The 17,769-nt window shown below is 37.6% G+C and overlaps 1 protein-coding gene across 1 annotated transcript in view; it reads left to right on the top strand.

The window, feature by feature from the left end:
- The window catches only part of ABCA13 (ATP binding cassette subfamily A member 13), a 179,713-nt gene that overhangs the window by 68,991 nt on the left and 92,953 nt on the right, over window positions 1-17,769 (top strand). Inside the window, exons 28-35 of the mRNA XM_042048864.1 lie at window positions 36-170; window positions 1,540-1,677; window positions 4,457-4,643; window positions 5,503-5,721; window positions 7,984-8,180; window positions 8,928-9,085; window positions 9,483-9,713; window positions 14,360-14,450. Coding sequence (XP_041904798.1) covers window positions 36-170; window positions 1,540-1,677; window positions 4,457-4,643; window positions 5,503-5,721; window positions 7,984-8,180; window positions 8,928-9,085; window positions 9,483-9,713; window positions 14,360-14,450 — 1,356 coding nt within the window. The remainder of the gene's footprint in view (window positions 1-35; window positions 171-1,539; window positions 1,678-4,456; window positions 4,644-5,502; window positions 5,722-7,983; window positions 8,181-8,927; window positions 9,086-9,482; window positions 9,714-14,359; window positions 14,451-17,769) is intronic.

A 17,769-nucleotide genomic window follows, 5' to 3' on the forward strand; every position in this document is an offset into this window, starting at 1 on the left:
TTGACCTTTAAAAAAATCATTATTATTATTACCAGGAATTCAGTGGAATAATGTGCACCAGTCAGTGGCACAAGGAGGACACATGACCTTTGGATGGATGTGCTGGATGATGTTGTTTGACTCCATTTTATATTCTGTAGGTGGCTGGTATTTCAGCAATATTATTTCTGGTAAGATCATAGACTTGTTCTTATTTCATGCTTTTGAAGAAGTTATTTAATAATATTCCTCCGTTAATGTCTCTACAATGTAAACAGATCAGCCACCATAGGAAACACTTATTGTGGTACTGTCTTCCTTGGTTTTATGCAAATAAAACAAAAATTATGTCTTTTTCTGAGTTAAGGATCTGTTGCGCAAAACTGTCTGATTTTCTTTAGGGACTGGAAAACACCATCATCCTAAATACATAAATATTGACTAGAGCTAACACATGGACTAGAATTTGTAGCCAGGCATGAAATATCTTTTGTTTGTTGATGGGTAGGCCAAATATTTGATAGAATTAGGAATTTATTGGATCCTCAGTCACAGAGCTTAGTCTAGTAGCGAAACCTCCTGTAAAAATGGTGACTCTTCTGAGTCAGTACTTGGGCTGAAACCTATGAACAGCAGCATGTTTTCAGATCAGAAAAACTTCGGACAGCCTGGTAACTGTATCTTGCTCCCAATCAGTCCACTGTCCAGTTCATAAAGAAAACAAATTGATTTTCAAGTATATTTTCAGAAAGTAGTGGTGTGTTTTTAAAATTTTTTTCATGACCCAAGTTTTACAACTCTTATTGAGTTGGTTGATTTATTATTAATCATAGCCTCATGCCTCACTGTATGTTTTACCTTTCCTCTGATTTGCATATGTCACTTTTTTTTCTGGCTATTTTGTTTTTTTTTTTAATTGAAAGTTAATTTTGCCTTGAAAGACAAGGATGGGTGGAATATGCAACTGAATTTTAAAAACTTTATCTTAAATTGACATTTGCCCTTCAGTGTCAATGCAGTGACATTCCAAAGAGAGAGTCTGTTTTGTGATGGGTAAGTGATGCCTGGAAAGATCAGGCAATGCCAAAGATTAGGTTGTACATAGGAGTATGTTTTTGCCTTTTCTGTTTATGTGACACAATAAGTGCTTCCTGTGGCGGCTGATTTGTTTGCATTTTGCAGATCTTAATGGAAGAGCTGGTGCAATGGACTATTTTCATAATAAAAAATTAGGCTCTTTGTCCTGGAAGAGTATTTGGTGAATTTTCATTCCTATGCGTTACAAGATTATGTTAAGTCTATTATTCTGTTACACTTTGAAACTGATTTGGAGACAGGGTAAAGCATTCCTGGAGTTTGATTATTTTATGGCAGGACCTGATTTTATGACAAAATGACTGTTATTACACTTTATTAAAATTTTTAAGCAGAGCCAAGTATTTGGGCTAGTTAAATGGTCTAACCAGCTCATTGTAAGCAATAATAGGAAATTAGTAGTCGACAAACAGATGCAAAATGACTATCAATTTTTCAACAGTTTATATCATAATTCTAATATAGGAAAGTTTGGATTAAAGAACCGATGGTACTTTCCCTTTACTGTTTCCTACTGGAAGAAGCTGTGTGGTACAGAGAGAAGCAAGAGACATTATCTGAATTCTAATATGTTTTTCTTCAATGAAAACTTCCAAGAAAAAGGTTTGTAGAAACAGAATTTGAACAATGGCTTTCTTTTGAATGGTGTGCTAGTCATGTTCACTGCTTTTATCATTGCCAGGTCCTGTATTATATGTTTAGATCTTGTCCTTTTCTCTCTTTTATTATTTAGTATATACTACAAATATTACATAATAACTGCTACATTATACTACCCCCTGTAATGCTTGATTCATTCAGTGAAAACTATTGTACAGAAATATTTAAGAAAATGCTTTAAAAGATGTAAAGTAAGTATCTCTTGGGTTCATCCTGTGCCAGTGTATTGGCTCTTTGCTTTGTTTGGATCTTTTAGAGTTCACAGAACCCTTTCATACTCTAACTGAATCTGAAACGTGTTGGGTTTTATTACTTTTTTAAAATTTGCTTCTTGATTCATTGGAAAAATTAACTTTGTTAATTTCTTTCCCTTCTGTTTCTAATTTCCCTCTTCTGTAATCACTGTTCTTTCTGTCTCTGCTTCTTAGCCTTTTGTCTGGAAAGCTGTTATTGTAACTAATTTTTATCTGCCTCCAGATACTTTCACTGCTCTTCTATGTATGTTCGCTTGCTTACAATTAATTCAGATTTTTTCACATTTTTTCCCCCTCTCCAGTTCCTTTAAGGACTTTTTCACATGTAGTTTAGATTTTGGAAATGAAGGAGTAAGTCATTCTTACCCATATTCCATCTTGGGCCTTAGAACAACACGAAGGGTTGTGTTTTTTGGAAGTTACAATAACTTAGAAATGATCCAGTTGTCTGTAGCATAGCTGAAGAAGCTGAACAACGCAGCAGTTTTACACAGAGGTGTCTCCTAGATTAGAGCAGACTTCAAAATGTCTTGAGGTTCATTTAAACACTTGTGGAAAAACTATTTTTATGAGTTTAGTCTGAATTTCTGCAATTTGGAACAACTCCATTTTGTTAAGATGATTGAGTTTGGTCCTTACATAAAATGAAGATTTCCAGGGTTTCCCTTTGAGTTTACCACATAATCCGTGGAAAACAAAGACATAAACTTCTCTGCCTGACCAGTTATTAGTGTGGTTTGTGCCTCAAGCCATCTACGTGATTGCCTACACTTGTTGGGTCACTTCTCCTCATGTCATGTGGTTGATAGCAAATTGCCTGTGTGTGAATGCTAAAACTGTCATGCAGAAAAGGAGCTTGCTGTCTTTAAAAGAATTGCATGCCATTGTACTGACAGTGGGATAAATGCATCCATGAAGAATTTTCTTGGAACAGCAAAGTGACTTGCTCCCAGGCAATGTCTTCAGTTGTTCCATACAGCCCAGGTAAGGGCTGGTTCCAGGGGCATGGAGAACATTTAGGAAAATTACAGGTGTGTGAGGGAGGAGCTGGGAGTGTAGGTCCTACCAGTTGGAACTACAAGTAGAGCAGCGCTGGCAGAGACCAGCGTGTTGAGTACCCTCTTGGAACTCCCCTGTGGGGAAGTCCCAGGGTAATCAGTTTAGTGCTTGCAAGTAACTTGGGGCTCTTCCTCTAAGTCTTTCCTGAGGCCCACTCTGCACTTGAATGCTTGTTAATTTACAGGATGAAAATTTAGGAAACAGTGGAAAGGTACCTGGAAGAGAGGTGCAAGGTTAGGAAGATCTCAGTAGTGTCACAACTGCTGGTAGTACCTTGCTAGCAAGTGACCTCAAGTTTAGAAAGAATTTTTGACAGAAGCTTAAAATTGAGTGTGAAAGGAGCAAAAAAGCTTCTTCATGCACAGCATAAACAAACCAATCTTTGAAAGAACGATGTAATTTTTTATTTATAATTTGATTTATATAATTCAAGCTTTTTATGTATAGCATAATTCTCTGTTCTTGTAATGTTTACATTTTATTTATGTAAAAGTGTTGTAAACAGTATAACTATAAACCCTAAATATTTTATATAAATGTATATTCATAAGGATAATTCTCTCTTCTCATAATTCTCAGGCATAAATGTTGTTTCTTTGGCATAACATTCCAATCTGGCTTGCCTTTGCTTAAAAAGAAAATAAGCCAATCAACGGTCAGATCTCTCAGTTGTAAAGAGTCAATAAAATATTACACATTGATAATGTAGTGGCTGCTGATTGACTGTGCTCATGTTTGGAAAGTAGTGCCGCCCTGACACAGAAAGGAAGGCAACTTTGCTGGTGTCATATGGCATCTCAGTTTCCTGAGGATGTTACCTCACAGTTAGAAAACTGCTGGATGTCTACTTGCCTTGAGGACCTTGAATTATGTTTAGACTAGGCTGCTGCTCTGAATCATTTCAGGGGTCTGCTTTTCTTAGCTGACTGAGGGGAATTGAGAAGATTAACTGCCTATGCCTGTGAATGTTATGTCAGAGTTGTGTGCCTGGAACTGGGTGACATATGTGAAATAGCTTACACAGAATTTTCTCATGCTTATGGGCATAAAAATGATCCAAGTAACGTTGTTATAAGTATTTTTTTACTAGAAATAAAATATAGCAACTATCTTATGACTTTATCAAGATGTATGCAGATACCCACATAACTTGGCATAACTGTTTTAAGCTGCTTTTTAAAACTGCAAATGGGCCAAATTCTCAGCAAATATTAATTGGCATGGTATCTTTCATTTCAGTGTAGTTTGTGTCGGTTCAGACAGTTTGAACATCTCTTCTAGTCTTTGGTAAATGGTAGCAGGGGTTAAGATATTTTGTTATTCCTTTTATACACACACACTTCAGATTCAGCAACAGATTCAGCAACAGATTCAGCAACCGGCTTGTTCTGCTGCTCTTCCCCACACAGACCCAGCACCTCAGAGCTGGAAAGGGCCTTGCACTGAAGAAGCCACCATTGGCGTTGTGCTCCTGTCACTCACCAAAGAGCACGTGGATGGTCAGAAGGCCGCTGTTAAAGACCTCAACCTCACTTTCCATAAAGGCCAGATAACAGCACTCTTGGGACCTAATGGAGCTGGCAAGACAACAGTTATGTAAGTCTGACTTTTACAGCTATTACTATCCCCTCTGATCTCTGCTATGCTGTTTCAATTCAAAATTTTGTGAACTATTTGCTATGCCTTTTTTTTTCCCCCCAAATAAGTATTTGATAAACTCCCCAAAGCACATGGAAAGTGAAGGTTGCATATCTATGACAAAAGCAATGTAATGAATACAGAACTAAGTCCTCTGTGCCACTTAAATCATGATGTAATATCTCAGGAACAGCTCAAGTAGGACCTGGGCATGTCTGGTTGTGGAGTTGAACACGTCTGGAAGGAGTGTTCTCTTCTGGCAACATATTTGTCCCTAAAGATTGCAGGGGACTTCTTTCTTGGCAGTTGACCAGAAATGAAAGTACTGAAATGAAAAATGACCTTTAAAAATGTCTCAACTAAAAAGTTTGTGTTTCTACCTTTCTGTTAGCTATGATCAGCATTCATCAAGCCAGTGATGCAGGATGGGACATAATTGATAAAAACTTTTCACAGAATACCCATGTGAAAAAGGAAACAGTCACCTGTTAGATTTGATTGGGGAAAAAAATTTGATTTTGTTTTGGAAAAAGGGAAATGAAAAACTCTTGAGATCATGTTCCAAAAACAAAACAAAACAACCCACCAACAAACCAACCAACCAAGCCACCAAAAAAAAAAAAAAACCAACCAAACCAGAAAAGCCACCAAAAGCAAAAATAGCTAAACCCAAACCCAAAACACTAGTGATGTTTCTATAACTGTACTCAACTGAATTGGTGTTGCTCTAGGAATGCTAGAACATGCCTCAGGATATCCAAGTGCTGAGCCAATTGCGTGCTATCTTGCTGATTTTTTTTTTCTTTTCTTACATCAGATCCCTGCTGACCGGTCTGTATCCACCGAGCTCTGGCACCATTATTGTTGATGGGAAGGACATACGCACTGAGCTGACTGCCATCAGGACAGAGCTGGGTGTTTGCCCCCAGTACGATGTCCTGTTCAACACACTGACGGTGAGAGAGCATCTCCTGCTTTACGGGTCAGTGAAGGCACCCGGCTGGACAAAAGAAGAGCTGAATGAGCAAGTCAGTGGGTAAGTTTTCTGTCCACTTGTTGAAATCTGTCAAGTAAATTGGTAACGACTATTGCAAGCCACTCAAACAAGAAAGAGAAAATGCAAAACTTGTAAGCAAAAGCCAATGGAAACTGCAGGGTTTTGTGAATTTTTATCACATTTCATGTTCTGAAATTGTGACTTGAAAATAGATTTCCTAGTTTCTAACTCTTACTTGAATCTACTTGTAGTGGAATTGTCAATGTTTAAAAACCTGGTATACAGAAACATCAAATAATGATGTTTTGACTGGAGTGGAGTTGGTTAGCCTTGTAGCAGCTGCAGGGGTTCTGCCTCATGCTGTCTGCCTTACCTCTGTCCTTGCTGGAGAGGCAGATAGAAACTAAACTGCTGTGCTTGCCCTGAGTTTATAGATAAATCAACAATGACTTTATATATTTACTATCCTGTATTGCCTCACATGCAGCAGAAGGAAGGTTAGAAAACTAGAAAAGCCAGGTAAAAGCAGTGCTTGTTACAACCTTCTTAAATAGGCCACCTTATTTTCCTTTGCCAAATCCAGCCTTGAAATGTTTTTAATAAATGAAGAGGTTTAAAAATTAACAATCCAATAAGAAAACAAGTCAGAGCTCTGACATGACCTCACAGGATTTGCCACTTGTCACGTTAAAAACATTTGCTAGTGTTTTTGTGCTGATACTTCTTTGATACAGGATTAGATCTTATTTTTGCCTAGTGTATATTAAACTAACTGGTAAACTGTACAAGCTGAGGTCTGGTTCGGTAATAGCAAACTGCCCTTTTTCTACTTCAGGAATAAAAGTACTTCAGGAATAAAATCAATGCTTTCCAAACAGTGTGGTTGTGTAAGTAGTTTTGTTCACCTTCTGATTCATGATAGACTCTGTGCAGGGCTGGGCACTTCCATGCTTCAATAGAAATAAATGTCAAGTTGATGGGACTTCTCCTTAAGTGTATGCAGAGGCATTTTTGGCAAAGTGGCTTTCCTTTTTGGTAGCTATCATAAAAGCTTGTTACTTTTAAATTTTGATCAGAACAAACTCAGGTATGGGACACTACATTCTCTCCAGAAACAAGAGAAGCAATTCCCTAGAACCACAGAGAAAAAACAAACCTAGTACATGGTTTAAAATTTATGCAAAATAATATTCTGTATCTTATGGTACTTAGACTGCTGAATTGTAATTCTAGCAGTAGTCTGTCATGCTAATGGCCCATAAGAACACTTAGAACTCTTCAGGCCTTGCTACTAAGAAAAATTAAATTATTTTTAAAGGCAAAAAATGCTTTAAAAGACTTCAGAGAAATTAGAAAAGTAACAAAAGAATGAAACAAAATCTTTTTATTAACAAACAAAAGAGGGCTTCTGAAGAGGGTAAGAATAATTTTCCTCACTCTCTATCTATAAAACAGCTATTGAGACATGTTTTCTTAAAAATGAGAAATTCTCTCAGGGTAATTGGCGTGCTGTACAGACTGCATATTCACTGAAACAATTCAGGAGTTTAGCTTAGGACTGTTGAGCCTTCCATGTCTTGCTTGACAGGCTGATAGCAGCTGAAAGCTCATAGGTCACTGAATGGATGCTCAGTTGATGTAAAATAAACTAAAGGTTAAGACCTTTATTAGTCATGTTTCCATACCATGCTCAGATGCAAGATCATCATCAGAGAGCAAGGGCTGAGTTGGAAACATCTGTAAGGTATCTCCCCATCCTTAACACAGGAAGTAGATTAGATTTGATTAGATAGTATTATTCTACCCAGGGATCACTAATCACTTTATTTCACAAACATATGTCTTCTAAAAGAAAAAAATGGAGTGGTGTTACCTTATGTACTACAAATGACTACACATTTTTGAAAATCTCAGGCATCTCTTGTGTTCTTTAAGTAGTTTGCAAAACCTGAAGCACTGTTTGAGTTATGAATACAACAGTATTTAAAGGGACTATAATCTGGAGTTTGCTGAAGTTGTTGGAAAAACTAGTATTTATGTTATTAGCTTTAATTAAAAAATTTTCTGTACAATACTTATTCAGAATCTGTGCATCAGGTGATGATGAGCATTTATGCCTTGTAGGTAAAGACATGTTTATTTTGCTATTTGTTTTTGACACCAAAGTATATAATCAGTCAGAGGTAGTGATTTTATTACTTTCCATTTGCAGTGACTTTTCAGTAGTTCTTCTTTGAGTGGACAGGATGTGACTAGAAAAACATTTTCAAAATTGGTCCAGTTTCTGTACTCCTGTTTCAGAGCTCTGGAAGATGTGGATTTATCCCAACATCAGTACAAACCTGTTGGAGCCCTTTCTGGGGGAATGAAAAGGAGGCTGTCAATTGCCATCTCCTTTATTGGAAACTCAAAGACAGTTGTTCTGGATGAGCCCACCAGTGGAGTAGATCCATGCTCTCGCCGTAGTATCTGGGATGTTCTTCTGAAGTACAAAGCTGGTACAAAGTTTATATGCATAATTTTTTTCTTATTTTCCTTTCTGGATTTTTTTTCTTCAATAAATTTAAATTGGATAGTCAAAGTGCAGTCAAAATATTATCAGAACCTAAATACATTAATTTCTGAGGGAATATTAAGTTGAGTTTGGTAACTTAAAGACAAGTCAAATGGCATTACAAGAATTATCTGCTATTGTACAGAAGGATGCCCAATCTAAAAAAGGATTGAGCTTAGTTCTAAGCCCTGTCCTGAAGTTTCTTCCCTCTTTTCAGCTTCTCAAAATTACTTTCTGGTTTCCATTTCCCATTTTACATATACTTGTATATAGATGGTTATATACTTCTAATGAAAATATACTCATCAGTCAGTCTGCTACACTAATTCTAAAATTGATTGTGGGAAGCAAACTCTTCAGCTAGTGAGCACTCAACTAGCTATAATAACTCACTTTGAATGATCCATTGAAAGAGACACTGCTGTTTTCTTGTTTTAAGGAATTTCTTAAGCTTTTAAAACAGCTGGAGGTTCTAAAGCCTTAATACTTCTTGCTGTGTATAAAACAGGGCAAAGTAAGTTTAGACATGAATATAACTCAAATTGTGATTCTGAATGCAGATTTTGTTTGTGTCCTGTATTTAAGATTTTGAAGAGTCCTGAAAACATGTTTCCTTAAGGCTAAAGGAGCCTTGTGAGGTGGTTCTCTAGAAACCGAATTTTGTAGACATGCACCAATCTTTCCCATGCAGGTTGCACACTGATCTTTACCACTCACCATCTTGATGAGGCCGAGGTGCTCAGTGATCGCATTGCCATCCTGCAACGTGGCCAGCTGAGGTGCTGTGGTTCTCCCTCTTATCTGAGGGAGACATATGGCCAGGGACACAGTCTAACACTCATAAAAAAGGTATATTAAAAATGTACTGTACTGAAGAGTGCTTGCCAAGTATATTTTAAGGGAGGTGCATGTCCATGCCAGGAAGTAATATGTGATATAGAATATATTCTATATACAAAGATAACCTACAAAACATGGTTCTATCAGCTTTCTTCGTTGTTTTGGGTGGGTGGTATTATTATTGTTATTTAGAAAAACACAGTGGCATCTTTGAAAATGGTGAATATCAGTATTTAGCTGAAAAGGGGCTTGTTTCACTGTCCTTTATTCCTGGGAGGTAGTCTCTGTATCCCATTTGTGATGCAGGTTCAACAGTGGAAATCTTCCTGCATGAATTCTTCTATTAAGACCAATACTTCTGGTAATATTTAATTTTTTGTGCATGATTATCTTTCTTTCTTCATAGCCCTCTGTGTTTGAAATCCAGGACCCTAAGCACACTGTTCAGGTCACATCGCTGGTACAGACCCATGTTCCAGAAGCCTTCTTGAAAGAGAACAGTGGGACTGAACTGACCTATGTGATTCCAGAAAGGGCAGATAAGACCTCTTTTAAAGGTCTTTTTCAAGCTTTAGATCAAAGCCTTCAGCATCTACACGTGACTGGCTATGGCATTTCTGACACAACTTTGGAAGAGGTACTTGTAGTTTTTCTTTGTAATGACATTTTCTTGCTTAGAGAATCCAGTAAAAAAAAGCAAACAAAAAAACCCTCCCAAATGAGGTGAAATCTACACTTTATAGTTTTGCTCTGCTGTTAATTTCAGCACCCACTCTACTATGACATATTTGTTATTTCAAGAATCTAATGTGAAGACTGATGAACTGTTTAACTCTTAAATGTTTGTTTCGGCATTAAGTTAAGGAAAATGTAATGTGTCATTGACTTAATGAGAAGCAGTGTTATCCTAAACCCATAGCATCAGAACAAGCTTTGAACATTCAAGTCTGGTGGTTCAGTTCCGATGGCTCTTTGGACAGAAAAATTGCTAAGAATACTTTGCAATTTACAAGTTCTAAAGCTTAGGACTTAGCCAAACTGTGTGGTGGAATACCTAAAGAATATTTTCTGTGTACACTGAGAGACTTTGATATATGTATACATGAACATATATACACACATACATAAATATACATGTATGTGTGTGTTTATACTAAATGGATCAGAGGAAGAGACTCTCTTATGCATCTTCATCATTCTGAATTTAGCTCTGTGTAAATAGCCATGCCAACAAGAGATTATTTCCCTTGGACTCTTTTTACCCCATAAATAACAGCTAAATAACAAGATCCCCTAAACCACCACTATGCAAGTACTGTACTATAGATCCTTTAGAAGTAATTTTTTTCACTTCTTCAAGTGATGGGAGGAGACTAATGTCATTTTACATAGTTTACATGTTTAATAAACATTTCATATAATGTTATGAAGTAAATTATATTCCTGTGATACAATTCTATGAGGCAAGTAAAAAATTTATTGAAAAGTTTTTATTTTCTTATATAAGGTGATTAACATGCTATAAGGAATAATATTGTTCATTGCCAAACATTTAGATTTGGAGGTAATGCATATATTGAGAGTGATTTTGGTTTACATCCCCATGGATTTTCCAGAATTGATATGTATAAAGTAAATGTGAAGTTGTCATGGATATGAGGAAGATTCCTCAGTGTGCTGAATCTAGCACTCATTTGAGAGCTTGCTTTTAGCTGTTTTGTGAAGGGCAGGTTTAAAAACATCTTTAAATGTGGTATTATATATTAATCTATCATTCTTCAGCTTGAAGACTTAATGCATTAATTTGGGTTGATTTCTGTCATCTCTGCATTTCATCGTTAGCTGCCGTTACAACCTCAATTCCCTATTAGCTTATCAAAAGCCTCTTTGCCTTGGGAACTAAAAGGATAGCAGAAAATATCATTGTTTAATCTATTCAAGCAATTCAATCTGGAAACAAACAACACTGACTTTAAAGGAAGAAACGTGTTACAAATTTTATTTTATCCTTTCTTTTTTGTTCTCTTATACACTCACCATTATTCTTTTTCAGTCTGAGGGACCCTCACACTCTCTAAAAATCATATTCACTGAGGGAAAATGCACTTCCACTCATATTTCAAAGGAATCTTGAAGTTCTAACAAATCAGTTTCTGACATCTTTAAATCTCACTAATATTATGTTTGCTCAAATTTAGGCTTTAGATATCTTTTTTAACCATTTGTATTTGTGTATTTTATAATACTTGTAATCCAAAGTGTTAGTAGAACCAAAAGGAGAATAGAAGGGTAATTAATTAAATCAAGCATATTCTAAGAGTTCTCTGGAGGATGCTGTTGTACTTTCTGGCAGCTCTGGTGATTTCAAAGCTTATTGCTTTCTTGCTTTTCTTTGAGGACAGAACAAAACGATTGTAGCATCTTTTCAAAATAAGATGTGTCAAAATTTGTTAATTGAGTACTATTTCTAAAGTTTCTTTCTTGAAATGACCTGAGAGTTTGCCTCAAAACTTTTCAGGGAAAGCCATATACTGCCTTGAAATGATACGCACTTTCTAGTGAGATGCAGGATGCTCTAACAACTTCTAGTAATGGCACAATCACATTAATCTATTTCACTGTAGTATTGTCATTTGGCCAGACCTGTTTCCACAAGGACAAAAAGCACTTCCTATACCTATTGAGAGCTTGGTGGTTTGAAAGAAGCACCAGGTGCACAGTCCTTCTCAACAGCCATCTGGACAAATCCTTGGTCAGACAGAGACTTGGTAGTCAAAACAGAAATTAAACAGAAGGGACACGCAAGGGTCAAGCCCAGGTCTTAACTGAATGGCCCACACAGGGATTGAATCCACAACCTTGGGTTGTGGCAGAGCACCACGCTCTGACTAACTGAGCAAGCTGGAATTACTAAGGCATGTGGGAAAGGATGCTCTGCTGAGGTCTAGAACAAACCTTCTTTTAGATATAGCGAGAACATACTGTCTCTTTGTCATGGTGCCTAATCCTGACTTTTCACACCTGTGTGTTTTGGAGGGTACTCACTCTGTTAATAACATTGTTAGGCTGATAGTACTTCTGTCCACAATATCTGGTGCAACATTAGGTAAATTATCATATTTTCATTGCAATGTAGTCCCTAATGATTCCCATTCTTAACAAGAAGTTTGAAAACTGGATACCATGGAGAGGACTTGCCCATGAGGGGCAACGCAGTGACCTTCTGCCTTTATGGCTGTATCAGAATAAGTGTCAATGAAGATACAGTAGACAGTATGTCTACTAGAAAAGTGTTTGGTGGGTTTGTTTCTTTTTTTTTTAAGGTATAACTACATCCTCTCTACAGTGACATAGTGAGATTAAAGAAGAAGATATGTGTCTGCAGCTATTTCGACACTGAAGTAAACATATGCAGGCAACATTTTGAAATGTAGCCTTTTTCCTAGCCACAGAGTTGTGGTTACTTTGTGGTTTCACCAAGTGGTTGACACACCTGAAGGACAGGATGCCATCTGGAGGGACCTAGACAGACCAAGAATTGGGCCCATGGGAATCCCATGAGGTTTAACAAGACCAAGTTCAAGGTGCCGCACCTGGATCTGGGCAACCCCCAGTACCAGCACAGTCTGGGGGATGAACAAATCAGAGCAGCCCTGCCCAGAAAGACTTGGGGTTGCTGGTGGAGGAGAGGCTGGACATGACCCAGCCATGTGCACTCACAGCCCAGAAAGCCAAACGTGTCCTGGGCTGCATCCAAAGCAGCGTGGGCAGCAGGGTGAGGGAGGGGATTCTGCCCCTCTGCTCTGCTCTGGTGAGACCCCACCTGCAGTGCTGCATCCAGCTCTGGGGTCCCAGCACAGGAAGGACAGGATACTGTTGGAGTGAGTCCACAGGAGGCCACCAAGGAGAATAGAGGGATGGAGAACCTCTCCTGTGAGGAAAGGCTGAGAGAATTAGGATTGTTCAGCCAGAAGATGAGAAGGCTTTGAGGAGACTTAATTGTGGCCTTCGAGTACCTGAAGGGAGCCTACAAGACAGATAGAGAGGGACTTTTTACAAGCGCATGAAGTGACAGGACAAGGGGCAGTAGGTTTAAATTAGATATTAGGAAGAAATTCTTTTCTGTGAGGGTAGTGAGGCACTGGATGAGGTTGTCCAGAGAAGCTGTGGATGTCCCATCCCTGGAAGTGTTCAAGACTAGGCTGTATGGAGCTCCGAGGAATCTGGTCTAGTGGAAGATGCCCTCGTCCACGGCAGAGGGGTTGAAATTAGATGATCTTAAAGGTCTCTTCCAACCCAGGACATTCAGTGATTTTATGATTCATTTGTTACACTTTAGTTTGGTTTGCTTGACAGGATTGGTGTTCAGTGCCATCAGCAAGCAGGTCCAAGAAAACAAATTATAATGTGGCTTAGACTGTCAGGATTCACCCCCAGGGTCTAATATAGAAATATTAGGCCAGAAATTTCTGGTCTTGCAGTTGTTAATGACCAAAATTGTTCCCTGAAAGCTGGCAGGTAACAAATGCAATCAATAACCGCTGTTAAATGGCAATTATATCGACAAAGCAAAATATGGTTTTCGTAACAGCCAGACCCTAGCAAGTCAAGAAATATCTTTCAAGAGCTATAAAGCACTTCACATTGACTGGTTTTTATTGTCTATTGTATGAGCTCCTTGGAAACAACGAATTTTTTGTTATAGCTGATATCAGGTTCTTTTGTGGGAAGAAATAAATGGTTTCTTAATGATTTCTGAAAGTTGCACTGTGGGTATAATCTGTCTTGCAGCTCAACCCAAACAGAGAGGAAGGAGCAAAAGAAAACTTTCATCAAGACAAAGCAAAATTTGCTTGTTGGTAAGAGTTCCAGTTGTGGCCATAGATTTCTAGCTGGGGCATCAGAAGGGAGTTGAAGCTGTCACTGTTTCCTTGGTAAAAACTGCAGTAACTGAGTTCCAGAACATACCACAGCTTAGGAGCATAAAAAGTCAATCAAGGGCTGACAATCTACTGAAAAATCTTCACAGATAGTAGTGTTCATGGGTCAGCAATATTTTGCATAGGTGCTTTTGTATCTATTGGCATTTATTTAATTTCTCTTATCCCCAGGATTTTACTGGAGAGCTTGACTAATTTTATGGTCATATTCCAGCAAGGTGGTTACAGCAGTCAGTAGTAATTTCTGACCGTCTGGATGGTTTAGGATAGATATATGTGTGTGCGTGTATATAATAGTTTTAGTAAATGGATTCTAAATTACTTTTTTCTACTTTCATCGAAGGTATTTCTGAAGCTGCTGCAGGACTCTGAGAAAATGCCCAATGTTCCACAGGCAGCACACCTGGACCATACAAATGATGCTGAATCAGTCTGTAAGTAAAAAATTATGTGTCTTCTGAAGCAACTAAATTTTTAAGGATCAAAAATGCAAATTTAAGCATGCACGAAGTTCCCAAAGTTGAGGAATGCACAAGCAAATGGCGAATACTGCCTGCTACCATCTGCTAATTCCTTTTTTGTGTCTGCCTTGGATAGTAGTTTTTTATATGTCTGCTGTGATTTACCGCTATCATTTCACAGTCACTCCTCTGTGTACACATGCACACGAGCATTGTCTCACTGCACCGGCATTAACTTACTGCTTCGTGCCAGTCCCTGGAAACTAATTATCCTCTTTGTCTCATACTGAAAATGGATAAATATTGCTGAGATATACACAGATATAAAATCTATAAGCTGTTATAAAGAAACATTCATGTTCATCCATGTGCAATTCAAAAGAAAAAAAATCTGGCTCCCCTTGTAATAGGAGATCTTTTGTCTTCTTAAGCAGCATGTTAATTTAGGTTCCCTTACATGTTTTTTTTAAAGAAAAACCCTTTATACTTCCTCTTTTTCTGCCCTGCAAGCCTGGGAGGAGGTCCTTGTGAACATTTCTGAAAACTCAGGAAGTTTGTTCTCTTTTAAACATTCTTTTTATAAGAAGAATCAATAATCATCACTAATGATCATAACTTGATGCCATTACAAAATCCAAGACTCAGGTTCTCTAATGTCACTGCCCATCAAGCTGATTAATATTTTCTCATTGTTTCTGGGATTTTCATGCTTCTATACTTATCATGTTTCTTTCTACTTGAAGATTGACATCTAGATTATAGTTTTCTTTGGTCAGATATCAAACATTTTGTTCTATGTGCAGTACTTTTCATTTTGTTTCTATAAAGTACAGGCACAGGGAAGTCCTGATCTGTGGACCTTAATGTTACAGTAACATAAATACCAATTTTCAACCAAGCTTTCATTATTTGTTAAGATAAATTCAATTGTCTCTGCCAGTGATAAGTAATCATTGCCAATAATTGTGGCCTAAGGTGAGACCTTTTCTCACAAAGTGCAAGGTTGAATGGATGACTTTTTCCAGGTCTGTTTTCTGGGCTATTCCAGTCCCTGTTGAATCAGTGGAGACATAACTGTATAAAACTAAAACAACCTCACTAAGCAAATAAAATTGCCACTTCTGTCAGTGGTGAGAATGAGACTTCTATTCAAAACACAGTTTTGAATATCCCTTATTTTATAAGCCAGTTTATTTCTTCAAGACTCATCTAGGACATCTGAACTAGTTTCAAATCAAAACAATCTGTCTTGTCCATGTTGCATTTTCATTAAAGAGTGAGATTTACAGTTCCCAAAGTAAATGAAGACAATATATTTTACCTGAGCCTGATATACTTTCCCATCTGCATCTCAAAATGTATAAAGTAGTATTTGTTCAAGTTATTAGATTAATAAAGAATTGAGTAATCAGAGACTGTATTTTTTCAGCCTGATAAATTATAGCAAGCAAATGTGATGATAATGCCATTTCTTTGTGGATGAGAGTACTGAAAAATTGTCATTCATTGCAGATGACTGTCATTCATCATTAGGGACAGTTGTGAAGTGTAGGCATAAGGGATCAGGGAAATGGTCATGAAAAGTATCCATCATTGTCAAACTTAACCAGAATACTCCATGGGCAATAGCTTGACCTGTATAACTTTGTCTTTGACAGCAGATTCCAAGGCAGTCAAACTTTCTGTTGTCAAAGCAGTCAAATGAATTTTCAAAACCCCCTAGACCAAGCAGCTGGGATTATTGAGGAGATCACAGGATGCTGCTATTTGATTTGTAAAAGAATTTGGACTAGAGAGATGCTTTGACAAAGCACAGATCTGAGCTCAAGCAGGGGTGTTGGCTATCCTTTACTGCTGCTGAGCTCTTGAGGTGTCACGATTGTGCAGAAACCAAAATGTTGTCTCATGTGTCCCAGACTAGGAGGCCTAGCGGAGAGGTGTGTATGTCAGTTCTTAAATGAAACTGCAGAAAATCTGTACACGGTTTAGGCTGATGACAAATGCCAAAAACAGGCAAGAGAAATTATTTCAGCAAAATATGACTGTATCTCATTGAAGTCAGAGATTTGATATTTCCTGGTTATGTTTTATGGTATTTTAGTATACTGTGTCTGATTTGAATGGACTTAAATTTCTTCATAGCAGCCTCTATCGTGCTGTGCTTTGGATCTGTGACTGAAACAGTGTTGATAACACACCAGTGTTTTGGCTTTCACTGAGCAGTAATGGTGGTGCCAAGGCTCTCTCTTTTCCCGTTTCCCTGCTGTGAATAAGCTGAGGATGAGAAAGAGGGTGTGAGAGGACATGAGCTGGACAGAAGAACTAAATTGACCAGAGAGTTATTCAATGTCACACAGTGCCATTCTTGGCAACAAAAACCTGAGGGGAGGAATTTTTTTGAGGAGGTAGCTGTTGCTACCAGTGGCTGAGCATGTCTGCTCATGGGAGGTCGTGAGAGATTGCCTTTGCATTACCTGGGTTGGATTTTTTTTGTTTTTTAGATGGTTTGTTTGTTTGTTTGTTTTGGGTTTATTTTTCTTTCTTTTTCCTTTACTGCTTAAACTGCCTTTTTCCTGACCCACAATTTTTCTCACTTTCTCTTTTCCTATTCTCTTCCCCATCCTGCTGGAGGAGGGGGAGTATGGGTGAGCAGCTGTTTGGTGCTTGGCTGCTGCTTAAGGTCAACAACGAAAATAATGTAAAATAAACTCAGAATAATTTGAACATTTTTAAATGCAAATGTTAGAGGTAAGTAGCAGTCCATTAATTAAATTAATTGTAACACTTTTTAATATTGGTATTTTTAAAGATGCAAAGCACATTATAATAGCTAGTAGTTTGTTTCTTTGTGGAAGGTTTTCTCAAAATTTTTAGTTTTTTTCCAATGAAAAAACCTTAGAGTAAAACTCACCTTTTTGTGACAGCAGTTAAAATTTTGTTTTTAAGTCAGGGATGACTGTGTGTGCAGACATAATACATGCATATATTATAATATGGTCATGCATAATTAATTTCTAAATGGTTGGAACACACAATAGATGGTTATTGTTTTGTAGATGTATACAGAGCATGCAGAAAAATGGTTAGACTGAGCTTGCAATGACTGTTTGACAAGATCATTGAAGCCAAATAGCATAGAGAAAATGGAGAAACCAACTCTACGGAGGCCAATAAAATTATCATAATCCACAGCCGGCAGTATATGTACAGAAATAATCAGGAAAGCTCAGAGCAAGTCCAAGGGGTGAGTAGCTAACCATGGATAAATGACAAAAAGAATCTGAACATATGC

The sequence above is a fragment of the Corvus kubaryi genome, unplaced genomic scaffold (genome assembly GCF_017639235.1).
Source record: "Corvus kubaryi isolate FWS band 111438036 unplaced genomic scaffold, C.kubaryi_AGA036_p1.0 68, whole genome shotgun sequence".
NCBI lineage: Eukaryota > Metazoa > Chordata > Aves > Passeriformes > Corvidae > Corvus > Corvus kubaryi.